Source organism: Bison bison, unplaced genomic scaffold, assembly GCF_000754665.1.
Source record: "Bison bison bison isolate TAMUID 2011002044 unplaced genomic scaffold, Bison_UMD1.0 scf7180017864072, whole genome shotgun sequence".
In the NCBI taxonomy this organism is placed as follows: Eukaryota; Metazoa; Chordata; class Mammalia; order Artiodactyla; family Bovidae; genus Bison; species Bison bison.
In genome coordinates, this window is record NW_011494644.1 from 1,924,056 (window position 1) to 1,942,988 (window position 18,933).

The window sequence follows — 18,933 nt, forward strand, 5'->3', positions numbered from 1 at the left end:
GAAAGACTCAGGCTGTGTGGAGGCGGGGGCCCCGGGGGCCGGCGGCTTCGGTCGCGGAGGTGATGTTCAGATGCTGGCACCGCCTGGTGGGTCCTCGGGATGGAGCTTTATTAGAGGAGCTGGGGAAGGTGGGCTTGGGGCGCTGGGGAGACGGCAGAGGGTCCCCAGTAAATAAACTTGGACCAGAACTGGGGAACCATCTCCTGTTGATAGAACTGGTTGGGCCACACTTTTTTTTTTTTTTTCCTGGCAAGGGGAGCGTCCCAGGGTGTGCACTGGCCATTTCTGAATGCCAGTTATCACCAGCTAAAGGGCCTAGGCGCATTCTTCACCCTACGTTTGTGACTCTCTGGGGGCATAAGCAGAAGGATAAAAAAGCAAATTATCTTTATTGGCCCTCATGCTACTAGGTGGTTTCCACCCTTTGCTTCTACCTGGTTATGACCCCAGTTCCCTGCTCCTAGTTTAAGCAAATGGCAGGCGCCTAGAGTTTGACTTAATGGGGAGGGGTATAAACGCAGCAAAATGAGGAAGCTGAGGTCCCCCTTTCCACGTTTTTTAAAAAAATTTAGTTTTTAATTGAAGGATAATTGCTTTACAGAATTTTGTTGTTTTCTGTCAAACCTCAACATGAATCAGCCATAGGTATACATATGTCCCCTCCCTCTTCAACCCCCACGTTTTTAAGTTCAATTTGAATCTTATCAGAAACCAACTGCCCTCTAGGAATTCATAAACTAGTGGAAAAAAAATAGTCTTCATCATTCTCTTCCTAATGAAAGTTGCTCCCATTCGTTGCTTTCTGCATGTCCTGCTAATGAATCCACACAGAATCTCGTCAAAGCGATACTATAATTATACCTATTTTACAGGAAACTGAGGCATAGAGATGGTAAGTGAATTGCCAAGAACATACAGCTCGTGTGTGCCTGAAAAAGAAAGCTTCCCCGTTTTTTTGCCCCTTTGAAAAGACTGATGGGTAAACAAGTAGCTAGGATGTGTAAACAGGACATGTTCTGTGTTCTTTTAACATTCCCTTCAGTGACATTTCTGATGGAGCACTGATGAGCAGGTAGCAGAGTTGTAAGTCTATGGGGTTTGCAAAGAGGCTCATTTGGAGAAGGATCCGAGTTTAAATGGAGAAGACAGGTCATGTCTGAACTTGATGCAGCCAACAAATTATTAATTCAAGTGGACCAGTAATGCTTAGTGATAAAGTATGGGGCAGTAGGTTTGTGGTTGCAGTGGCCTTGTAATTAATGCTCCCTTAAAATAAAACCCTGTTGACAGAGGTAATTGTGGCATGAGAAACGGAGTTCCCTGTTGCTTAATTGTATAGGATTCCGGCTCTCAATTTTTGAATGGTTGCTTTGCAGTTTAGAGGTACCATTTTCTCTGGGAATAGGGTCATCTATGAAACTCCCATTCTCTAAATTCCATTCTTCCTTGCTAGCTTCTTTGCAGTATAGTCCACTGTCTTCTTTTTTCTGATTTACTTTATTGTTTGAGCTAACTATTCTGTTTATTCAATATTTTTATGAAGTGCCTCCTGTGTACAGACTTTGTCCTATGTAATGGGGATTCATTGGTGAGCAAGACTGAGAAGGTACCTGTGCTTATGGAGATTACATTTTGGTGGAGGAAGACAGACAAAACCCAAGGAAATAAACAAGATAATTTCAGATAGGGGTAAGTGCTATGAAAGTTGGGAAACAGCAGGATAGTGTGATAGTGAATGACGCAGGGTTCATGCTGTAGGGTCACTTGGTTATTTTCATCATCATGATATTAGACTTGTATTTGGATGTTTAATGCATTATTATAGGCCATGTTATGCGGTAATAAAAATATATTGCTGTATGACTGCAGTGTGTATGGCAAACATATACTGTTTAAGGGATGTGAATTTAACTTTCTGTAGCAATGGGGCATATTTATATGATGTTCAAAGAAATATAAAGCTATTACCATAAAGATATTTTATTTCCTTAAATTTCCCAGACCTTCCATGCTTTGCTTGTATATCCATTGGAAGTATATTACATTCATTGTATGAATAATCTATTTTTGTTTCTTGTAATGCTGGATGCGTGGGTTGTGTTAAAAATTCTTTTGAAGTATTTTAGTAGAGAGGGGATCATTTAACTTGCTCATATCTTAGCTTCTGCCTATTCTAATTTTTAATATATAATATGGGTTGAAGCCTAGACTAAATGAGGCCTGCTTTGGTTATCATGCAGTAAGCTGTTTTGTATTTTATTTTCTTGTTTTATGAATTTAAGTTTGCAAGATAATCTCATTTATACGCTAGAGAACCATTTCTTTGAAATTAAGCTCTCAATTTGCATAAATGAATATAGAAATAATTAGAATTGATGGGATGATAGGAAGAAGTTTTGCTATTAATAAGACTACCAGTTTGTCAAAACTAGCAATAGATCTTATTTTCTCATAATGTAATCATAATTTCATATATGATTTTCCTTCATTTCCATTTGTGCTATTGTTTGTTCCGGATACGTTATAGTACTAAATTTTTAAGTGCCTTGAGGCTTAGGGCAGTATCATATTGTATCTTATTTCATCTTTGCATATCCCACGTCATGAATTGAATTTCACTTCCCTCTCTTTTTTTTGTTGTTAATTGTTTAAAAATGAACACTTAAAGGAATATTATCGTATTAGTTTTTCAGTTTTCACAGTTCATATCCTTGTTGGTTATGAGTCCAGTGATAGCTCTCTTTCCCTTTCCCTTGCTTATTTAGGAAACAATGCCAGACATAATACTGTGAAAACAGGCAATCAAATATTTAACACATGCTGGATGAATGAATTGTTAGCTAATCCTTCCTGGTTACCTTATATTTTCATAGCCACCATCACAGTTTTCCAGAAATTGTGAAATTACTGGACTGATTGTTGTAAGTAGTTTGGTGATGGTTCCATTTTTCAACTATAAAGTAGAATTAATATGAGGGCCAATAGATTCTGTTTTTCACTTCTGATTTGGCCAGTTATCATGGAGTCAAATTATATTCTTAAAGATATGCAAGTGATAGACTGGACTTTGTGGTAGAAGAATTTTTGAAAGTAAATATCTTTCTTATTTATCTAGCCCCCACCCCCCTTTTTTGTTTTGCTAAGGATTCCTACCTTTGTATTATATAGTTTTTCCTGTGATGTATAGATAAGTCCTGCTGAAGAAAAGATAATATTGTTTTAAAGTCTAAAGTTAGTTAGGTTGCATAGCGTTTCTTTTCAGAAGGTTTCATTGCTGAATTTTTTGTGCCTTTCTAAATTAATCACATTTAAAGATTGACTATATACGAATCTTCAGAAATATTTAGTACATGAAGCCAGGCTTAATTGGGCAGGGTCTTGAGGTCTTTTTTGTGCCCAAGAATTAGCTCCTGATCAGGAAAACAATTCTGGGAAGCCCAGTTCTAGAAATTGTGAATTCTAGAAATATTTCAGTTCCCTACAGATTTGCCAAATAAACTAAGATCAGCACATTAAAAATGGCTTTTTTCCCCTGCTGTAGTGTGATTGTGGGAAGATGGAGGAGTATGAGAAGTTTTGTGAGAAAAGTCTGTCCAGAATCCAAGAAGCATCATTATCCACAGAGAGCTTTCTACCTGTCCAGTCTGAAAGCATCTCACTTATTCGCTTCCATGGAGTGGCTGTGCTTTCTCCACTGGTAAATGTTCTTTGATTTTAAATAATTTTTTTTTTTTAAATCGTGAATCAGTAGGGTTGTTTACAGAAAAATAAAAGAAAGGCTTATAAATATCTAAAAGATGCCTAACCCTTTTCAAAAGGAGAGACATGTTCACAGAAAAATAAATGAAAGGCTTATAAATACCTAAAAGATGCTTAACCCTTTTCAAAAGGAGAGACATAGCTTTTTTTTTTTTGAGTTCTGATATATGGCATTCATTTAGAACTCACACCAATACAGAACATTTTCATCACCACAGAAAGATCTCACATCTTTCATCCCAGTTATCAACCCCAACCATGGTTCAGATTTCTTTCACTGTAGATAGTTTTACCTGTTGCACACATCTTTAATCATTCTGGTTAAGAACTTCCTGAATTTATGATATTTTTACATTTAAGAGAAGTAATTACATATTTATGATGTTTTTCAGCTTAAAATTGAGAAAAGAAAGGAAATGCAACAAGAAAAGCAGAAAGCACTTGATGTCGAAGCAAGAAGGCAGGTTAATAGGAAGAAAGCTTTACTGTCTCGTGTCCAAGAGATTCTTGAAAATGTTCAGGTGTGTAATATAAGCTCTTTTAAATTATAATTAAGAAATCATGAGGTAAGCATTGATGATATTTTTCAGAAATATATTTGCTTTAGTGGTTAATTACCAATATGCAGTTGTGTTTGAGAAGCTTCGTAATTTGCAATATTCCATTTCAGTTACTCTAAAGAAAATTCATTTGCTTGTTAGTGATGCTCAGTACTTGAATCAGAGGGTATTTAGACAGTGGACCCACACACTGAGTATAGTTGCTTATTGTCTGTGTCTTATGACTCTAAAAACATTGAATTCTCAGTGACAAAATGATAGAATTGGCCATTGTAGTTTACCTCTGAACTAATCAGTCTATTGACTCAGTGATCTTATTCTCATTCTCTGCTAAAGTAAATAACAGCTTCCAATATTTTTGGTGAAAATTCTGATCTTAGATATACAAATGCAATTTAGATTACATAACAGAATTTTCTTGATGCATTTTAGATATAAATTGAAACTATTTAAACCACACATCTTTACCTTTTGCAGTTACTTTAGATTTGTATAAACAATTGGTTTTACGTTCTGGATCGTTTCATACTAAGAAGAAAAACTGGGTAATTTAAATAATTTCTGCCATATGTAGCACTGTTTTTCTGGTTACATCTTTTAATTCTTTTATAATCTTAGAGGTTTGTGGTTCATGTAATTCATGCTAGATGATATTTCCCACTAACTCTACCTTCCTTTCGCTGTGGGTAGTTGATCTTAATTTGTAAAGTGTAATTACTCCTCATATTGAATTTAAAAACTATAATGAGTAGCACAACAAGGGTGGGTTTTTGATTTATTACATATTTCCTATTTTTGGAACAAAACTAGCATATTATTCTTGGTCCATTGAGGGAACAATTCAAATATATTGCTAATGGGATTATCGTTGAGTTTAAAAACTTTCTCTGCATGTACAATATAGAGTAATGGATTAATTATGCAGTTAGAGAAATTTTATCTTACACAAGAAGCTTTCTAAGGTCTGTTTTACCTGTAAAATCTGTGATTTTGTGGTAGATTGTTTTTGTTGTTGTTATTTAAATTGTATAATCAAAGGCTTATATTAGTGATGTATAAAAAGGATGGGTGCTGAATATCACAGATGTGTAATGTTTAGCTATTTTGAGGAAATAATTTTACTTAAACCTGTGAACACGTGTCCTGAGTATGTATTCCTTTTATTTTATTTCAGTTGTGAAGTTGTAAGTATATCTCATTGTACTGTTTATTGCAGAGTACCTGGAAACAATTGCATGTCTTGGGATTTGTAAGCTAAAATAGGAGTGCCATGTTGTCTGAGAAAAAAAAAACACAAAACAGCTTAAAAATCTTTTAAAATTCAGGATTCTGGAGTCTGTATTCGTAAGATAATATGGTGATGATTTTTGCCAGTTTCATGTATGCTTGTATAATCTTTAGAATTATGCTCCGGGAGTTGGTGATGGACAGGGAAGCCTAGTGTGCTGCAGTCCATGGGGTTGCAAAGAGTTGGACCCAACTGAGCCAACTGAACTGAATCTTTAGAAAACATCCTAGTTGACTTTTTACTTAAAAATAATAGATCCAAAATGTAATTTTATTTTTTTTTTCTGTTGAATCTTGTGTATACAATTGTTCTCTTTAAGTTTTTTTTTTTTATTAAGTTTTTAACTTTGCTTGTTCAAAAACTCATTCGCAGGCAGTTGTTTTAAGTAGTCATCAGTTAATCAAATTGGAATTTGCTTTAATGTATTGAGTTTTAAGTTTTTATTTTTCAAGTACTAAACTGCATAGCTGAGCTATCATTTACCACAAATTTGTCTCAACATACAGAGGGTTTTAGTTAAAATTGGGAGCAAGCATATGGGAGGCAAGAGTCTTGGTACTGGATTAATGTTGCTTAATCAATATCCTGGGCAAGTTAGTCTTTCTTAAAGAGGAATCATTTAAGTAAGGAATTTAATTACTTGCTATTTATCTTACACATTGTTATCCTTAGATGATAGTTCTCATAGGAGAAGCAGTTGGTGATGTTAATAACATATAACCAGAAGAAAGTTATGGAAAATACTTCTATTCCAAGATTAAATTGCACACTGGTATATGAATATATATGTGTGTGTGTATAGATGTGTACATACATTCATAATTTTATTAGATTATTTAGATGTTACTTTTTTTCTTATAATTTTTTAATAAATAGTCCAGCATGACCAGTAGATGCTTTTTATAGTAATTTGTGCTCCATATGATACAGAATACCATGGAAAATGTCATCTGAGCTTTTGTTTGTGTTTTTAAATATTAGAATTCTGAATCTTCAGTTTCAGTTTTGCTTTAGAAAACAATGAAATCAAAGGCTTTTTGTGTAGTGATGAAATGTTAATTTTTATATTTCCTTTTTCAGGTTAGAAAAGCACCTGATGCCAGTGATTTTCATCAGTGGGAGACTGAAACAGTTTACTCTAATTCAGAAGTCAGAAACTTGAATGTTCCTGCTACACTTCCAAATATCTTGCCAAGCCCTACTGAACACTCTACTTTAGCAAAGTTTGAAAAGATAACTGGAATTTTGCCATTGAATAATGAGGATCGATTTAAATCTAATGGAATAGACTTAGCTAGGGACTCGGAAGAATTGAGTTATCTGAAGCAATGTGATAGTTCAAATATTAGCCAGGCAGAAAATGAAGCTTCTTTAAAGACTTCCTCAACAGCAGCACAGGAGACGCTTACTTCTGATGTTCTCTTTCCAACAAATGAAGAACAAGATCCATCACTTTTGGAGGAAGTTACTCCGGATCCCTACATAATGAGTCTTCAGAACCTGATGAAAAAGTCAAAGGAATATATAGAAAGGGAGCAGTCTAGACGCAGTCTGAGAAGTAGTGTAAAGAGGAGTGTTAATGAGAGTCATTCAGACAAAGAAAATGATGCTGTTAAAGTGACTGACAATGGAAAGGAGAAGTCCCCGTTGATAGGCAAACACTGTGGTTCAGTTATTCCTGACAAACCAAGCCTTAATAAATCAAATGTTCTTCTCCAAGGTGCTTTCACTCAAGCAAGCAGCATGAATACATCTGTTTTAGGTAACTTTTCTAAAGTGGACATATCTATACGAACTGGCCATACCACTGTTTTAGAGACTGATTCTAATTTCCAAGGCATTCCCACTTTTGTTACTGAAAATAATGTTATCAAAAGTCTTACTGGTTCCTATGCCAAAATACCTAGCCCAGAGCCAAGCCTAAGTCCTAAAATGCATCGAAGGCGTTCTAGGCCATCATCAGCATGTCATATACTTATAAATAACCCAATAAATGCTTCAGAATTAAGTCCTAAAGGGAAAGAACAGGCAGTAGAGTTAGTTGTTCAAGGAACTGATGAAAAAACAAATGTACCTGAAACTGTGCCAAAGTTACCAGTTGATTTATCAGGAGTTTGTTCAAGTAAGGTTTATGTCAGCAAAAATACAGAAGCCATACAGGAAATGGTTTTAGGTAAATCAAATCAGGTATGTCAACCTTCAGGTAATCAATTAGAAAATAAAGTTATTCATGGACTTGCTATCATGGAAGGTCAGTTAATATCTGATGCGAGAGGACCGCACAGAGTGGACAGTACATGTACTGCAGGGGAAAGATTGCATGAGCCATATGCCACCAGAGAGTGTGTTCTGAGTCAAAACTTTGGTAGTGTGAGTGGAGTCAAGTCAACCAATGTGTTAGAGAAAAACTCCTGCAACTTACAGATGGAACTGAATAAGTCTTATGATGTAAAAAACCCATCTCCTTTACTGATGCAGAACCAGAATACCAGACAGCAGATGGATACCCCTACAGTGTCCTGTGGAAAAGAACAATTTTTGGATAACAGTTTTGAGAAAGTTAAACGGAGACTTGATTTAGATATTGATAATTTGCAAAAAGAAAACTACCCTTATGTTGTAACAACTGGAATAGCTGAACAGGAAAGGCAACATTTGCCAGAAAAAAGATATTCTAAAGGATCTGTCTACATCAAGAATAAGATGTTAGAAAGTAGTTCCAAAGGTAAGAAGGCTTTGAAGTGTTTAATATCTGCCAAACAGATGGCATCTTTAATACTTTTAATTGACAATATGCAGAATAATAATAATTGTCTTCACCTGTTCAGGTTACTTTCATTTATCAGAGAGCATAATTAGCTACAGTGTATTGCCACTTGATAGGCTTTCTTAAAGGATTTTCTTATTTAAATTATAAATCTTTCACAGTCCATTTAGTATTAATAGAGAATATTGTTAATGACTGAAGGAAAAAGTTCTTGCATGAAGCATCATTCATAGTTTTAATCCATTGTATTGCTGTTATGTCTTCCTTTATTTTCACCAATATTCCTTCCAGTATTTTCACCAGTTTGCCCTTTGATTTGTAATGAGATGCTTATGCAGTTGGCCCTTTGAAAAGTGAAAGTGTAGTTGCTCAGTCGTCTCTGATCTTCGTGACCCCATATGGACTGTATCCCACCAGGCTCCTCTGATCATGGAATTCTCTAGGCAAGAATACTGGAGTGGATTGCCATTTCCTTCTCCAGGGGATCTTCCTGACCTGGTGATTGAACTTGGGTCTCCCGCCTTGCAGGCAGATTGTTTACTGTCTGAGCCACAAGTTGGCCCTTCAGTAAACACTTTAACATCAAATTATTAGAGAAAATAGCACTGATAAGGCTCGGTATATTTAGTAGTGAAAATTATTTCAAAATTTCTGTTGCATCTAGTGTTATATTAACAGCAACTTGTTAAAACAAGTCTTATTACACCTTACTTTGTTGTTATGATTCATAATTCTTCATTACTGATAGTAAAGACTTATAAATCAAGTAAATTAACTTTTTAGACACAGACATTTTAACTAATGTGATATATAGCCTCCTGAAAAAAAACTATATTCTGTAAAATTGCACACTAAAAATAACAAAGTTTATCAGAAAAATAGAGTTGGATTGGGGCAGATCCTTTAATGCATGTGCAGCTTTATCAGAACTCTAATAAAGAAAACAGTTGATACTTGAGAAGCTGGCTTGGCTTCTCTAAATAGATGACACAACAGGCTAAGGCTGTCTTGGTGAATACCAAAAGTACAGGGACTAACTAAGTGGCAATTTTGGCATAAGAGGAAGGCCATGTGTGGGAGATCAGGCTGGTCATGGAGGCAGCTGGGTTGTTGTGGTGGTGGGCATGGGAGGCAGCACAGTGTGCTGAGAGCTGCCCATAGCTTGGCTGTCTACCTTGGGACACCTCCCAAAGAGGGAGCCCCTGGACAGGCACTCATTTATAAGTTTTTAAGGTAGAGCTGAACGGACTCCTGCTATTGGCTGAGTGGTTAAGTGGAGAGCCTTTTTCCTTTCTTGCTGAGAGTTAACTATTCTACTGCTTTTCCAGCTCCCCCTGTCAACCTATAAAAAATTGCCCATGTACAAATGCCAGTTGTTACAGCTGAATAAAATGGATTTAGGAACAAATTATTGGAATACTACAGGAGTAAGACAAATATAATTATTTTCAATGAAAATCATTGTGTATTTGAAAAGAAGGATTCTTTGAATTTAGGGGAATTACAGTGGATCCCTGAATATCTGTACTACGTCTGTGTAATACTTGGTATTTCAACATTTCAGAGTATCTCACCACTTTCTGTTCAGTAAGTTGCATAGTCATACTGATTTAATATATTTTTTAGTAATTATATGGAATTTTAGTATTTAATCTTTTTTGGAACTTTATACTGAGTAGCTTTACACTATCAAAGCATTTATTTAAAAGAAAAAGCACAGGCTAAGCTATAATACTAGAGACCCTGGAAAAGGACAAGAGTGAAGAGAATAAATGGAGGTGAGGTGCACATGAGAACCACATCTTGAAGTTCATTGGAGTAAGGAGAGTCTGGATGGAACATACAGTCTTGTCTCCATCAGTTCAGATCATGAAGGGATCTGTTGAATAATTGGGTGAGGGTGATAAGATACAGACCTTTAGTAATCTGAAATGAAAGGAGAACAAAAGAGAATGTGGTTCAGAATGGTGATCTGGCTGTATCTTGATTGTACTATGTTGGATCCAGGAATATTTTCTGGTTAGAAGCGTAATTTAAATTGATGGTATAAATCATCAGATATTACTAAATTTTCTAAATTTGAGGGGACATGTTTTTTTTTCAGAAGGCGAGGAGATACTAAAAAGCAAGATACTAGCTTTTGAAGAAATGCGGAAGAGACTAGAAGAACAGCATGCCCAGCAGTTATCACTACTCATAGCTGAGCAGGAAAGGGAACAGGAAAGACTGCAAAAGGTGAGGAATTAAAATGTAGAGATATAGGGCTGGTGAGTGGAATTTTGGTCATGTAGAGGATATTTGTAATTGTTACTTATGTGTATCTTACTCTAAGGGGGTCATTGATTTTGTTACATGGATGGTATTTTTATTGCCAAAGTATGAGTTACAATATTTAGATGCTTATCTAAAAGTAAATGCATAGTTTATCAAAAGGATACTTAATTGAATCCTTGATTCAAAATTTTTAATATTTTAAAAGGTATTTTATAAGTAGATGCTGAAATATGCCTTCTGTAAGGGTGTATTAGAAGAGGAAGGACACTTGTTTTAAGATTATTACATTTTAGAATCAGTTAAACAAATTGTCAATTTTATTTGAGGGAGGAAAACCTAAAGTAATAATTTGCTGATAATCATACATACTTTTAGCTAAGCCTAAAATGATACTCTTTGGAGATGTAATTAAACAAAAGAGCCTACCACATTGTAATAAACTTAATCTGCAGGACATAGAAGAACAGGAGAAAATATTAAAAGAGAAGACAATAATTACAGCAGAAGCCTCTGAATTGGACATTAGCAATGCTGTGGACTTTGGATGGAGAAAGATAAGTGACTCTGGTTTACTAGACACAGTGCTGTCTCAAGTGGACTCACTCCATACTTCGAATTCAAATAGTTCTGGTAAATATTAAAAAATCATTTAACATTTAAGAAAATTATCTTATACTAAGATATTTTGTTTGGCACACTTTAAAATTGTACCTCCTTTCTATTAGTCATCGCATGTCCAACCCGCTGCTATTTGCCAGCTGCTTACTAATTGATGAAAAATGAAATGATAGCAGCAAAGACCAGTGAGCAGGTGTTCATGAAGAAAAGCCACCTTAGCAAGGAAAATATCAGGAAATTTGACTCAGAGCCCAGTCTTTGTTCACTCATGCAGCAGGTGATATTCTTCAAGGGAAAACTCAGTTTGCTATCTCCTGGGTGATGTTGAATTACATCTCATTTCCCAGCCCCAATAAGAGCTTATCTTCAATTATCCTGAAATGCTCTTTGTGTTGAAAAGATCCATCTGGTGTATAAGCTTGAAGTCCATAAATATTTTAAGTCTTCATGTGGATCAATTTCAGAGGAGTTGTTATTCTTAATGAGTGTCATGTTTATTTGGATGTTCTGTGTATTCTAATTGTTTTGACATCAAATACAATACTATGTGTATGTTTCTCAAGGTTTCACAAGTTCTGCCCTACAACATAGCTTTGCTTCTGCAAATGAAGTACCATTCTACCTCTGGGGATCATCAAGTAGTGGCTTGACCAAACTCTCAGTAACAAGGCCTTTTGGAAGGGCCAAAACTAAGTGGTCTCAGGTGGGCAAACTTAATGATATATGCATGCATGTCTGTCTGTCTTTTTAATTTTATTTTGTTTTTGGCTGTACCATATGGCATGTGGGATCTGGCATGCAGGATCTTGTTTCCCTGACCAGGGATTGAACCCAGGCCCCCTGCAGTGGAGGCACAGAATATTAACCACTGGACCGCCAGGGAAGTCCCTAATCTATCTTTTTTAAAGAGCTACATTATCTTAGGTTCTACAAGTGAACCATAAATATTTTGTGATACATCAGAAGCTTAGCTTTTATTAGATATTAAACAACACAGCAAACACATATGGAAGAATTTCATATGTGCAAACTATTCATTGTAATAGATAAGAAAACAGTCTTGAGTATAATGTTCAGGTTATTAAATTGTTGTGTCTATACTATTTCTAGGTTTTCAGTCCAGAAGTACAAGCAAAATTTAACAAAGTAACTGCAGTGGCAAAAGGATTCCTTACTCGTAGGCTTATGCAGACAGATAAGCTGAAACAACTTCGACAAACTGTGAAAGTAAGAGGATTGTGTACATTGTATTGCATTTCCATCTCAGTTTCTATCAGTGTTCTGACACGGTTGACAATTGAGTTCAGTACTTAGGCAGATCAAATACTTACAGTCCCTTTAAGGCTTAAATTTTAGAAATTGATTAATCTCATTCAGAAAATTTTTAAAAATAGGTGAATGAAGTAGGTTGTGCATTTTTTGTCTCACTTTAAAGAGAGTGCTGTTTGACTTCTGATGTAATAGTTTTATTTGCGTACTTAGATTTGTTTTGACTGAAAAAAAGAACACAAACTCCAGTGATCATGAAATCTTCCTAGAAAAATGAAGGAGCATTTCTTTTTTCAGGATACTATGGAATTTATAAGAAGTTTTCAGTCAGAAGCACCTTTAAAGAGAGGAGTTGTTTCAGCACAAGATGCTTCTCTTCAGGAAAGAGTGTTAGCTCAGGTAATGCATGTGTCCTCAAGGCTCTTAGGAGATGGAAATGTTTTATTTCTCTCCCTTGATTGAACCACTGAAAGTAGGTTTCAGTTAAAACTTTAACCTTTTTCTTCAAGAGTACATAATATTACTGACCTCTAACCTCATCTTTTTTAAATTGGTATAATATTTTCTTCTTTTGAACTTAGTTGCGAGCTGCCCTGTATGGCATTCATGACATATTCTTTGTAATGGATGCAGCTGAAAGAATGTCTATTCTACATCATGATCGAGAAGTTCGCAAAGAGAAAATGCTCAGGCAAATGGTATGTTTCATGGGTTTTAAATTAGTGAATGATGAAAAACACATTGCTTTCCTTTACACTCACAAGATACTTCTCATAGCAAATATGTGGGTTTTCCTCCCACACCAGATCTCTGACACCAGCTGGGTGTCCTATGATTCAGTTCAGTTCTGATACCATCTACCTGGTGTCAGTGTCAGATCCTACAAGATAGGGAGACATTCATATAAGACTGCGCCCCTCTTGAGATGCCAATCTCAGGTTCCATGTTGTATTTCTGACCAATTGGCTATAAATTGGGGTTCCCATGAACACTTTCTCTACTCTGGTTTGAAGATTTTTCTAGAATGGCTTACAGAACACAGGGAAACCTTTGCTTACATTTAATGGTTTATTATATAATAAAGGATACAATAACAGAGATGAAGAGCCAGAAGGAGAAATGCACAGGGTGTGGGGTGGAAGGGTCTTGAGAGCAGGAGCTTCCATCCTGTGGAGGCTGTGCGCCACCTTCTCAGCATAGGGATGTGTATTTTGGGTTTTTATGGAGGGTTCATCATGAAGGCATGATTGATTATTGACTCAATTTCTAGCCTCAGTCCTGCCCCAGATGATAGGGGGTGAGACTGAAAGTTCTAAGGCTGTAATCATGTTGGTGTTTCTGGTGACTAGCCCTTATCCAGAGACCCTCAGGTTTGTCTTATTAGAACAGAAGGTGCTTTGGGAAATTCCCTGGCAACCCAGTGGTTAGGGCTTGGTGCTTTTACTGTCAGATCCCAGGTTTGAAAAAAAGAAAAAAAAGAGGATGCTTCTGTCACCCAGGAAATTCCAAAAGATATAGGAGCTCTGTGTTAAGAACCAAAGTCCAAGATTGAGCATTAGGAAAAAAGATGATCCTGTCACTCAGGATATTTGATTACAAGAGTTTTAGGAGCTTTGTGTCAGGAACTGGGTTCAAAGACCAAATATTAATAGGAACTAGGGGTATATTTATTTATCTATCTATAATTACTTCACAATGAGGTTCTTCTGGGTTTGGAGTAATTGATACTAAATATCATTCTTTATTGATTTTAGCACCCTTCCTACAATTCTTAAAACAGAGTTCTCAGGATTACCAAAAATAGTTAAATCTGTAGACAAATTGAAAAGAAACTGGTAAAAGGATTTTATACTGTTTTGTGATTAGGTTTTTGAATTAAGCATGGCATGCTGCTTGGATGACTCATTAAAAAACTGACTGTTCTTGATTAAATATCCTTGAAACTATCATGTGCATAGTTCCTCTTTTATAAATGAGAATTAGAAAACAGGCTCCAAATTAATTTGAAATACAGTTGCTCCTTGAACAACGTGGGGGTTTAGGGGTGGCCCACTGTCAAAAATCTGAGTATAACTTTTGACTTCCCAACAACTTAACTACTTAATAGCCTACTGTTGATCAGAAGCCTCACCAATAGCATGAACAATCAACACGTATTTTGTATATTATATGTCTTATATACTGTATCCTTACAGTAAAATAAGCTAAAGAAAATAATAAAGAGAACATATATTTACCATACTGTACTGTATCAATACCATAAATTTATGTTGTTTGTTTACAAGATGAATCCTGTCTTGCAGTACCTACAGCAGTATTGTCTTTTATGATACAAAACACTGAAGATGCTATATGTATTACTAACATTAGACATAAAAAATGAAAAGATAACATGTAACATGAAGAAGAAATTCATGTTTATTTACAGGTATAATGATTCATGCGTTGATAATGAAGAGACAGCAATATGTTTGATTTCTGGGAGCCTAGTATAAGCACTGTGATTACTTCATAGTAGACTGGCCTGTGCACTAAATAATGTGCTGCTGTGCTGTGCTAAGTCGCTTCAGTTGTGTCCGACTCTTTGCGACCCCATGGACTATAATCTACCAGGCTTCTCTGTCCATGGGAGTCTCCAGGCAAGAATACTAGAGTGGGTTGTCTTTGCTGTCTTCCAGGGGATCTTCTCAACCCAGGGATCAAACCTGAGTCTCTTATGTCTCCTGCAGTGGCAAGTAGGTTCTTTACCACTAGCACCACCTGGGAAGCCCACACTAAAGAATAAATCGTTATAATTATGACCTACAGTGTTACAGCTATGTTCATAATACAGTATTGGAAACTGTTAGCCTTTTTCTTTTTTAACACCATTTACCTGTTATGATATGCTGCAGTTGAAAGAGAAGAGAGCAGGAGGGAGGGATAAAGAGAGAGAGGCTGGCATATTATATGGTAATGTAACTTTGAAAGCAAAGTTATAAAACAAAATAAACATTGATTTTATGTGAAATAGTCACACCTTATGCTTATAAGGATAGACCAGTAGATACATATATTTTATGCATTAATGACATACTTAATTTTTTTGGACATTTCTAGGTTATACAGTTCATCTTTGAGTTTTTAAAAATTATCACAAATCTCAAAAAAATTTCCAATACATTTGTTGAAAAAATTCTGGATATATGTCACCTGGGCAGTTTAAACCTGTGTTGTTCAAGGGTCAGCTGTATATCAGAGTGTTGGAAATCTGTGGTTTGAATCAGTGATCTTAGTGGGGTTGGCAAAAGAGAAACAAGCCAAATTTATATTATTGGGCAAAATAATTTTAATTAATTTTGAAAAATCAGATTGTTTCAATTGTAAAGACTAGGTTAAAGTTCAAAATGTTAATAAGAAAAGTCTTTCCATACAATTTGAGATCATCCTATACTATAATACAGTGGTATTACTGATACCACTAGAGCTTCATGTTACTTTTGTCTTAAAGGATAAAATGAAAAGTCCACGAGTGGCTCTTTCAGCTGCAACACAGAAGTCTCTTGATAGGAAGAAGTACATGAAGTAAGTTTTTCATGCCTTGTCACATTCTGATTTCATTATTATCAGGCCAATTGATTTTAAGCATCTGTTGGTTTGTATTTTCAAATTATAAATAAAGAACAATTGACTCTTGTTCAACTAGGGTGATAGAAGTTCCCTTGTATAGAGAGTTTTATTAAAATCAGGTGGGAAAATCTGGTTTTATCTGTAGATAAATGTATTCATAAAGTATGTCAACGTCAGCTTGTATAATTGATAGCTAGTCAAATAATCTTAAAAATACTTAATCCTTATGTTCAATGTTAATTTTATCTTTTAAATATATTCTTTTTCAAATATTCTAAAGACTTCATAGTGGGAAAAACTTAATACAAAGAATATTCTGAAACTATCCTATTAAAACTCTTCTTTCTTAAAATTTGTCTTTAATATGCTTATTATAGGTCTTCCAGTAGTATACTGACTTTGAAATGATTTGTTTCTGTCATCCTGTATCACATTTGTAATCATGTATTTTCTCCCTTTCTAAAAACATTATTTGTATGTCCTTATTTTTATATTGTGTTAGGGCTGCAGAAATGGGAATGCCAAGTAAGAAATTTCTGGTTAAGCAAAATCCTTCTGAAACAAGGTGAGAAAAATCACAGTCTCACTGAGAGACTATTTTTTAACTATTAAGGAGAAGAAAATTTTATAAATCCCAAGCTTTTTATTAGCTTTGTTCTCCTTTACATCAGTAAATCTCTCCCTGTTGAGTTGGAGGCCGAGAGGATCTGAATCCACAGTAATACCTGATCATGTGCAAGGTCATGTGTCAGACCAGATGTTCCTGGAGCTTTCTGTAGGACATAGAAATTTGAGCCCCATATGTCTTTGAGTTCAGTTTGCAGTCTCAGGGATCTTGGATATTTACTTTAAAACCTTAGAAAGTTAAACTTAATTGTGACCTGTTTTGTGCTCTTTGTGTTTTATTTCTCAGATGTTTGAAAGGAAAAATTGGCTTTTGTAAAGTACACAAATAAATTATCTAAAAGCACAGGGTTAATACTTATGTTAGATATCTCCTGATAAAAAAACCAAGGTTTGGCCTCTTGGTGAGCATTTAGGCACCATATTAATATGCTTTAATCACTTCGTTTTCCTTTGTGGTAAAGTATAGGCCAGATCATTGCATAGTTGACTTCTTCCTCACTGTTTCTTTCATCTATTGAAAGATAATAGGGGAAAAACTGAATTTATCCTGTTGATTAATTTTTATTTACTTTGTCAACAGAGTCCTTCAGCCAAATCAAGGACAGAATGCACCTGTTCATAGGCTACTGAGTAGACAAGGGTAAGAATTCAACACACATGGGTATTTAAAAATATTCAAATCGAGATTAGATCTGAGAGGGAAAAATAACGTAGTGCTTTTTATGTAAAAGATAATTATTTTAAAATATGGTCTTTTTATAGCATTAGGAAGAGCTTTTAATGTTTTGTTCAAAGATAACCCTTTGGTGTACTGTTGTGTATTATATTTTAATTATCATCTTTTGTTGGTGTGTTTTTACTTTTCATTTCATACCATTTTGCTCATTAAATATTGTAAACATCCATATAGTACGTTCAGCATCACCAAAGTGATTCTCCAACAAAGCATAAGCTATAGTTTAGTGGTTATTGTCTCCTGCTGAAGCAAAAGTATAGTTTTCTTACTGTGCGCATGCATGAGACTTAAATTCTCTTCAAGCTTATTTGTGCTTTGAACAGTTGATGCAGTATGGTTGCTTTTTTTGAATGTTGAACATTTAGAACTTAATGCAAGTGACTTATTAATTTTTTTATATTCAATTAGAACCCCTAAGACATCAGTGAAGGGGGTTGTGCAAAATAGACAGAAGTCTTCACAGAGCAGAGTGCCTAGCAGAGCGCCTGTTTCAGGTGTGTAACCAATTCCTGAAACCTGTTCGATAGAAAGACGTGCACAAGCTGCCCCATAACGCAGGCCATACCAGGGGGATGCGGTGTCTTTCCTTGCCACCATGATTTTGGCATATTCACAGTCGTTCCTACTGGTGAGCATTTGTATTAGTATCTTATGGCAGCAGGAGGTCTGAGTAAAATGGTGGTTCAGTGTAAATTCCGTGAAGATACTATGTATTTTTTAATTTGAAAAATTTGTAGAATTGTACACACTTAATTCAGAAGAGTTTTTATAAATGAGTAAAATATAATGATCTATCCAAATCTGTGCATGTCTATTCAATTTTGGGGCAGTGCATCCCCCAGGAATATTTGTATCTGCACATAAGGGGAAGAATTTTTCCCTCTGACTACAGGGTCACATGTGAATATGCCAAGTGCGAGGGGGTAAGGGCTTAATCTTTTGCTCAATAAGAAGCTTGAGCTAAATGTCTTTATATTCATTACTTGAGAATTATTTAAGGATTAAACAAAAAAATGTGTTTTGAAATCCTATTTATGGTGGCAGAAAGACAAATTCGTTGTTGAGCTAATGCAAAACCTTTAAGCTAATGTTTTAATATTTTTAGCTACCTTTGTTAAGACACTATGATAAGCTCACCAAAAATTATGTGATCCATTAAAAATACTTTCAAACTGTTTTGCTTTAACTAGACTGCTTTCTAAACTTTTAAAAGAAATCTAATCACCAGGCAAGGAAAATTAAATCTTTAACAGTTCTAATCTTCCTCTTAATATATTTTAGAGCTTTTATTGCTAAGTGATTTCCTCCAAATTAGGAGGGAACAAGCAACAAATTTTTTCATGTTATTCACATAAGTTCAAAGAAGGAACAAGATATTGATCACAACTTTGAATTGATTGCTCACCTTTTGCATGTATAATAGTTT

The 18,933-nt window shown here is 35.3% G+C and overlaps 1 protein-coding gene across 4 annotated transcripts in view; it reads left to right on the forward strand.

Moving 5' to 3' along the window:
• CCP110 (centriolar coiled coil protein 110kDa) overlaps positions 1-18,933 on the forward strand; it is a 20,808-nt gene that overhangs the window by 364 nt on the left and 1,511 nt on the right. For 2 of the 4 annotated variants that reach the window (XM_010837120.1, XM_010837122.1), the window contains exons 2-15: positions 1,544-1,689; positions 3,542-3,697; positions 4,152-4,280; positions 6,688-8,332; positions 10,479-10,609; positions 11,101-11,278; positions 11,830-11,969; positions 12,377-12,493; positions 12,833-12,934; positions 13,117-13,233; positions 16,026-16,099; positions 16,647-16,709; positions 17,352-17,411; positions 17,916-18,001. In XM_010837120.1, the coding sequence (XP_010835422.1) occupies positions 3,557-3,697; positions 4,152-4,280; positions 6,688-8,332; positions 10,479-10,609; positions 11,101-11,278; positions 11,830-11,969; positions 12,377-12,493; positions 12,833-12,934; positions 13,117-13,233; positions 16,026-16,099; positions 16,647-16,709; positions 17,352-17,411; positions 17,916-18,001 (2,983 nt within the window). In that variant the 5' untranslated portion in view covers positions 1,544-1,689; positions 3,542-3,556. The remainder of the gene's footprint in view (positions 1-1,543; positions 1,690-3,541; positions 3,698-4,151; positions 4,281-6,687; positions 8,333-10,478; positions 10,610-11,100; positions 11,279-11,829; positions 11,970-12,376; positions 12,494-12,832; positions 12,935-13,116; positions 13,234-16,025; positions 16,100-16,646; positions 16,710-17,351; positions 17,412-17,915; positions 18,002-18,933) is intronic. The other 2 variants (XM_010837121.1, XM_010837123.1) reach the window with 2 other exon arrangements.